The 8,159-nt window shown below is 34.8% G+C and overlaps 1 protein-coding gene across 1 annotated transcript; it reads left to right on the top strand.

Moving 5' to 3' along the window:
* The first annotated feature begins 4,614 nt into the window (after positions 1-4,614).
* Positions 4,615-7,477, top strand: LOC120085721 (putative TPR repeat-containing protein At1g05150). Its single transcript, XM_039041879.2, has one exon. The coding sequence runs from the start codon at positions 4,908-4,910 to the stop codon at positions 7,302-7,304; it is 2,397 nt and encodes a 798-aa protein (XP_038897807.1). The 5' UTR covers positions 4,615-4,907; the 3' UTR covers positions 7,305-7,477.
* The last annotated feature ends 682 nt before the right edge of the window (positions 7,478-8,159 follow it).

The following is an 8,159-nucleotide window of genomic DNA, read 5'->3' as shown; positions in this document are numbered from 1 at the left end:
GGAGATTTTGTTGCACTGGGTTTTTATGCCCTAGTTTATTATTTTGTGCCTGTTTACTTGTACTCCCCACTTCGCTTTAGGAAAAGTGGGAGATTATTGGGGTTTGTGCCCTAAAGTCTCGTGTCTAGTTTGTAAACAACTTTGTACGATGACTTGTGATGTATAATATAAATTATATTTACTTCACTACTAGACTTTGCACATTTAGATTTTACCACAACCAATAAACTTAATATCCCTGGTTATCTGTATGTAACTTAAGCATGTATGTGGTGACATACAAGTGGATCATATCTTGAGTGATAACCAAAATGGTCTGTAGTATATGGATATAGGAGGGAAACATTATCCTGGTAAGCTACGGATGCGGCCCGCTTTGTGGAATGGTCACAAGTGTTGTGACTTGTCACAGATGGTTTGATCCTGATCATTTGTGTAGGGGACATGCAAGCGGGGGCGTCCTATACAAAGAGTTTGTATAAGACCTGACCACGAAGTGTTAACGTCTCATTATATAACACCATTCATAACTGAGACTTCACTTCACTAGGATAATGTAAAATATATTGTTCATTAGAGGGATCAGTGGTACTTAAGGAGGAATATGTAATTATAGGGGCAAAATGGTAAATTGGCCTGCTGTAATTACGAGCATCTGTGAAGGGTCATCGTCTGATGATTCGTTATATCCAATGGACATAGAAATATATCTATGGAAAAAAGAGTTCAACTATTGGTCTTTAGTGGAATGTCTGGCAGTTAACGGATGGTGGATATCGTGACTAAAGAGTTTAGTCAGCTATTCACGTACCGTTGGAGCTTTGAGCCATAGGTCCATAAGGTCCCCTTGGTAGCTTAGATACAAGTTGAGAGTCACTTTTTGGGTGAATTTGAAATGTTCAAATTGACAAGAGGGAGTTCGGTTATATATGATATAATTGAATGAGTTAATTAAATATGATATAGTTAACTTTATGTATGAGGTACATTAATTTGGAGGAAATTGGATATAAATATGATTTATATCTAGTAGAGGAAAAATATTATAATTAATATATGATATTAATTTATAAGTTATAAATATGATAAGATCACATTCATTAGACGGGTTATAAAGGAAATGGGAAGGCGCCTCTTCGTTCTAAATAACGGATGAGTGCATTATAAATAACTGAAGGTGTTGATCTCGGAGTGCGCGGATATTGTGAAAAAGATAGTGTCATCGTTTAGAAAATCAGTGCCTATACGATAGGGACTGCACGATCGTTTACATATACGATATTGCTAACCGATCGCATACCGATTACACCGTTGTGCGCTATTATCTAAATGATCGTTTACCTTTATCCTAAGCGATAATTTAGCTCCCAGTATTTACTAAACGATCATATAGATGATCGCTTAGTTTTTCCTACACGATCGTTCGGACGATCGCTCACCTTTTCCTACATGATTGTCTAGATGATCATTTACCTTTTCTTACGCGATTGTTTAGACGATCGCTTACTTTTACTACACGATAGTGTATTTTACCTAAACGATCAAGCATATTGTCTATGCGATAGACGACCGCATCTCCTACTTGCTTGATCGTTATGCACGGTCGCTCTTCCTTCTTCCCTCTACCAAATTCGAACAAAACTCACACTTTGGATTCTCACTCCAAGAATATTGAGGGCTCTGAATGGTGTTGTCTTCTCCGTTTCCTTCTGTCCGAGTGGTGATTGTTCGAGGTAGACGGTTGAGCTTCAGACTCGCTGTGAAGAAGAAATCTTCAACTGGTATGATTTCTCGATCCCTTTAGCATTATGAAAGTATGTTTGAATGTATATTCGGTAATTCTGTCACAATGAATTGAAAATATCAACTTCCGCTCATAGGTACTCTTGAATAAGAGTTCCTTCAATGTCACCGTGGGAGTGATCTCCATTCAAAACGAAATGTTCAAGACCGTGGGAGTGACCTCCATTCAAGTTATCAATAGGGCTCTGAATAGGTCTTTTTTTTTTTTTTTTTTTTTTTTTTTTTAAAAAAAATGAAATGTTCAAGACATTAACCTAATATGTATCTATTCTTTAGACCTTTTTTGTAAAAATTCCTTTACAATATTATTCATATAATCCATTTTTATACACCAACTATCTTATTAATTTACAAATTCAAAATTTAAGGGTTGAAATGTAACATTTCAAAGTACAATAAATAACATACATCAAAGTTAAATAGATATTCGAACCATTTAACCAAGAAAATGATATTAATAATAATGTTTTTAATATTGTCACATTTGTTGTCTAATGTCTTTCTTCTAAATAATTGGTTGTCTAATGTATATTATTTTAAGTATAGAATAATGAGAACTTTTTTCTCCGCAATGATGAACCTCTACTTGAATGAACAAAAGATGATAAACCAGTGGCCCATTGTTCAAAATGTAATTAAGAGATAATGCTAGAGAATACGAAGTTCAAGCCCTAAGTAATCATTTGATATATATACTTATTTTTTGCCAATCTAATCTTGTTTATTATATATATTTTTAAAATAATTAAAGGATTCTAGCTAAGTGTCAAACTCAACAATCTGATTTGATATCGATTTTATATGTTTTAAAATGTGCGCCAATTGACTAAATTTCATTCTCATAGTCTAATATTGAAAACTCATCAAACATTATATAAAAAAAATAAGAGTTTTAAATATTGAAAATAAAACAAATGAATATGGTATCGTTTGATAATCATTTTATTTTTTGTTTTTGTTTTTGAAAACTAGGTCTATATTATCTACATTTCTTATCATGATTTGCATCTTACTTAACTACAACAATTGAATTCTTAAGCTAAATTCAAAAAACAAAACAACTTTTTGAAAGCAATTTTTTTCGGTTCTCAAAATTTAACTTGATTTTTTAAACCATTGGTAGAAAGTAGAAAACAAATGAAGAAATTTAAAGGTGGAATTAATGTTCATATACTTAATTTTAAAAAAACAAAAACAAAAAATAAAATAATTACTAAACGAAAGCTATATTTTTTACCTTAGTTGAATCGTTATCTTGCAGTTTCCAAAAATATTGTTTTAGTTTTTTTTTTAAAAAATAATCTGTTAAGATTTTGTGAGAAGGTAAAAACCAAAAATCAATAACATTATGAAGAATCTGAACAAACTATCCTAAATTTTCAGAAAATAAAAAATGAGATAATTATCAAGCAAATTTCAAATCGTGTGATTGTACAATAATATATATATAATATAAATTGGGGTGAAAATTTAAATTACGGACTTCTTAGTCTTCATTACATATAAATAGCCGTTGAAATTTTTGTGAGCATAAAATATTTTTATTTCCAAAAAATAATAAAAAAATATATTTTGTAAAAAAATCACTAATCCAAAGCAGTGACGGAATAATGTGTTTGGAAAGATATTTGTGCATTCCACTCAAATCTCAAATCATAAATTGTCAAGTGATAATTTTTTTACTTCTTTTAGAAAATATATTTTTTAAAAATATTTTTTTACAATGGGAAGAAATGCATGGAAATGAACATAATTCAAAATACAACTATAATCTAGTTTTATATACGTAATTGGAGTTAAATATTGATATGATAACAAATAAATGATTAACTTTTGAGGAATAATTAAAGTGATTTGCTGTTTAAACATTGAAACTAAGGCTTTGGTGATGATGGAAAGGGAATTGAAAAAAAAAAAAAAGTTGGAAGGTTGACCACAACTTACCGCAAAAAAACAATGAAGTAAAATTTGGGGCTGGAGACTGAAGCAAATTATAAAATACTTGATGTGTTACATTATATTACATAGTAATTATTATTAGAACAAACAAAATGGAAGCACAAAAGAAGAGTGTTTGTATTTTATATTAACTAATCTATCAAAGCCAGCTGGCAGAACATGTATCCTAATCCATTGCCAATTCACACCACTTTCCATCACTTTAATTGCCAGCCACTTGGAGGACAATTCAAAACTTCCATCTCTACCAAAATTAATAATAATAACAACAATAATAAAATAAATTACATTCCCAACTTTTAATTTTAATTTTGTGATAAATTAGTCCTACATAACTTTTAAATTTTAGCCATCAAAATGTTCGACCTTAAATATAGAAATTAATTTGACACAAATCTAAAATTTAAGGACTACAAATATAATTATTATATAACTTAAGTTTATGTATTTTTAATTCATCTTAATATCATAATATGTAATTATGTAGAAAGCAAAATTTTAGTCCTACCATCCTAATTTTGTAACTATAATAGTTTAATCTTTATAATATTATGGAAAAAATGTTCATGTTCATTTTACACTATCTATATGTACTAGTCGAGAATATATATATACATAAAGAAATTGTTTAAAAGACAAGAAAATATACAAAAAAAAAATTTTAATCAATTAAGAAATTCATTATCTTGAAATTTTGAGGACTTATCGGAAATAAGTGGTTAAAGAAATGGAAGGTTTGAAACGTTATTCTCATAATTAAATATAAACAAATCAAGTGGGAATCTTTTTTTTTTTTTTTTTTTTTTTTCATTGAAGAAAAATATATAATGCAGATTATAATTAATTAATTGATTGAAATATTTGATAAAGGAAGAGAAGAGGCGAGGAAGCGGAAAAATAGAGATAAAGACAGGGAAGAGAAGGAGATAGCCGGAAGTTGCTCCTTTCTCTGTCTCTCTTTGCTTTTCCAGATCCAATGAAACCAAGAAAAAAGAGAAATCATCTCATGCTCTTATCTAAAATCAAAACCCTAATGGATCCATTGCCTTATCTCCCTTCTTAATTCCCCATCCTGCACTTGTTTTTCTTTTGATTTTGATTCCCCTTCCTGTTGTTGATCCTTCATCTGCTTCCCCTTTTTAACAATGTCGACAAGAGGGAGCAGATCGGAGAAGGTGAAGAGGATCTTTCAGAAATTTGACGCTAATCATGATGGAGGTCTCAATAGAGACGAAATGGCTGCGCTTGTTGTCGCTGTTAACCCTAGGGTTAAGTTCAGCGATGAACAGATCAATGCTATTCTCGACGAGGTGTTTCGGACGTATGGGGACTTTATCCAGGGTGATAAGGGTTTAACTTTTGAGGGGTTGTTGAGGACTTATGATGATGGTGCTGGAGATGTGGATCGTGACTTCGACGCGCTTGAATTGGAACTCAATCAGGATGATAATAAAGGAGTTTTGGTGACTTCAGAGGCTTCATCTTCTTCAATTGCCGATGAGCGTGCTTTGGAGTCGCAGAAGAAGCAGAGAACTGCAGCCTGGGCGTTGTCGCCGAATCATGGCATTGTCTTTGATGATACTTGGAAGATTGTTGATGATTTGGAAATTTTGATTAAGAGATTGAAGGCAAAGCAAGCTAAGGATGGGAAGTTGAAGGGGGATAATTTCGATGCCTACTCTGATGCAGGTTGGTCGAGAGAATTGGGGCCGTCTTCCGAGCTTTCAGAGAAGAGGGTTTTCTGGGAAGAGTCTGGCCATGATTATGCTTCTTTTCTGAAGGAATTAGGGGCGTTGAGAACCCGGGCAGATCGAGCGCGATCCAGAGAGGAGGCTTTTGATGGTCATATGGCAATTGGTAGGGTTTTGTATGAGCACCAGCTCTTTAAGGAGGCTCTTGTTAGCTTCAAGAGGGCTTGTGAATTGCAACCTACGGACGTGAGGCCACATTTTAGAGCTGGGAATTGTTTGTATGTTCTTCTTAAGTATAAGGAGGCTAAGGAAGAATTTCTGTTGGCACTGGAAGCGGCGGAGGCTGGTGGAAATCAGTGGGGATATTTGCTTCCACAAATTTATGTGAATCTTGGTATTTCACTTGAAGGTGAAGGTATGGTTTTAAGTGCTTGTGAATACTATAGGGAAGCTGCAATTCTTTGTCCTACACATTTTAGAGCTTTGAAACTTTTGGGGAGTGCTTTATTTGGGGTAGGAGAATATAGGGCTGCCGTAAAGGCATTGGAAGAAGCCATATTTATGAAACCGGATTATGCTGATGCTCACTGTGATTTGGCATCGGCTTTGCATGCAATGGGGGAAGATGAGAGAGCAATTGAGGTGTTTCAGAAGGCAATTGACTTGAAACCTGGTCATGTAGATGCTTTGTATAACTTGGGTGGACTTTACATGGATTTAGGTAGGTTCCAGAGAGCTTCCGAAATGTATACTAGGGTTTTAGCTGTATGGCCTAACCATTGGCGGGCGCAGCTCAACAAAGCTGTGTCCTTGTTGGGTGCTGGTGAAACTGAGGATGCTAAGAAGGCCTTAAAGGAAGCCTTGAAAATGACAAACAGGGTCGAGTTACATGATGCAATATCGCATTTGAAGCACCTGCAGAAAAAGAAGTTGAAAACCAATGGCAGTGGAAATGGAGAAGGGTCTTTTATAGTTGTGGAAGCCTCAAAGTTTAAGACCATTGGAGAGAAGACTGTTTTGAGACCGGAACTGTCAAATGCTCTTGAAATTAGGGCTTTTCAGAAGATTACCAGATTGAATCGTTGTGATGTGGAACTCATTAAGAAGGAAATCAGTGATCATGATGTGCCAGTGTCTTATTCAGGTAGTGGTGTGCCTGAAAAGTCCATACGCAAGCCTAGCTTGGAAGAAATTCTTCGTAGATTATTGAATTTCTTGAAGCCAGAAACCTTCCAAGGAGCTGTCAAAGCCATCAACGAGAGGATACTCTCTGTCTTGGATGAGTCTGGCTCGGGAAGGGTGGACTTGGGCCTGTTTTTCGCGGTTCTTGCTCCCATCTGCACTGGCCCACCTGAAAAGAGAAAGCGGGTGGCATATGACGCCCTTGTATGGCGTCCTGTGAATGATGGTGGTACTCAGATCAGAAAATTTGATGCAGTTAGGTATATCAAGATGTTGAGGACCATATATGTTCCTACTCAAGGATCCAGTGAAATCCTTGAAATCCATGGCCACACAGACAATTCTATTGTGTCTTTCACAGAGTTCCTTGTCATGTTTAATGACGCAGACTGGGGTTTTGGTATCATGTCCACCCTGTTGAAGCTAGAAACTGGAGACAGAAATCGGCATGGAAATCATGTATGCTCCGTTTGCCGTTATCCTATCATCGGTTCTCGATTCAAGGAGATCAAATCACATTTTAGCTTGTGTAATCAATGCTATAGTGAGGGGAAGGTGCCTCCTTCATGCAAGCAAGAAGAGTATAGATTTAAAGAGTATGGGAGTGAGGGTGAAGCAGTTAAAGACAAGTGCTTCTGTTTTTCAATGCAGTCCCATGATGACTCTTAGTTTAGATTATCTCTCTTAATCCCGTGTCATGGTATTAGGTGTTCAATGTCAATTATATAGCTTCGAATGTGTGCAGTGGGGCGTTTTGTCCTTTGTATAATAATTCGGTTCTGTGAAGAAGCCTCTGATATATTTGTTTGTTTATTGCAGCAGTAGAAATTTTCATCCTTCAAGTCTGCTTATTCTGTGATGGAAAGTGGTGACTGTAGATTCCACTGTTATATACATGGATTTTGTTCAATGGCAAAGGAGGAACTCTCATTTTTCCCTCCTTGAAAAAAAGGTTATTCTTTTACTAACTAAACGAATCAAATTTAACATGGAAACTTTAATGGAGCAAAAGTCCTTGTGTAGGGTCAGTTTGTGTTTACTTTTTGGTATTTTTTCACAATCTTTTAATCTGGTCTGCTGAAGATTGAAAGTCAAAGGGACGAATCCGATGATTGATAATGAAGGCATTTTTAGTGGACCTTTCTTCTTCTACTTTCTTCTGTCTACGTGGTCGTTGTCATCTTCATCTTCATCATACATTCATTGTCAAAGACAGTTGCTTGGATGGGATTGTCAAAATTCAGACACATCAGTGTGCAAAAAGTTTGCCTATTTGATGATTTTGTGTTCATATGCAATAGTCGTAGCAAGATCAAAGAACACTAATCCCTACACCCTTGCAATAGATTCTATAGTGTGAAATCCCTTCGCCTAGCATATGTTGAACCAATATTTTTTATTGGACATGCATCTGAATAGAAGAAACCTTTCACTCTGATACGTCGAAAGTGTAATATTCCCACCTAAAATAGTAATCAGTGTTGGTAGGTCATGGGTCAAATAAATATAAGGAAAATTCTTATA

This window comes from Benincasa hispida, chromosome 9 (genome assembly GCF_027475165.1).
Source record: "Benincasa hispida cultivar pf3 chromosome 9, pf3_genome.v1.1, whole genome shotgun sequence".
In the NCBI taxonomy this organism is placed as follows: Eukaryota; Viridiplantae; Streptophyta; class Magnoliopsida; order Cucurbitales; family Cucurbitaceae; genus Benincasa; species Benincasa hispida.
The sequence above is the reverse complement of the archived record's forward strand: the minus strand, read 5'-3'. Positions and strand labels throughout refer to the sequence as shown.

Coding starts and splice junctions, on each gene's coding strand:
- LOC120085721 (XM_039041879.2), top strand. CDS start 4,908: ATGTCGACAAGAGGGAGCAGATCGGAGAAGGTGAAGAGGATCTTTCAG.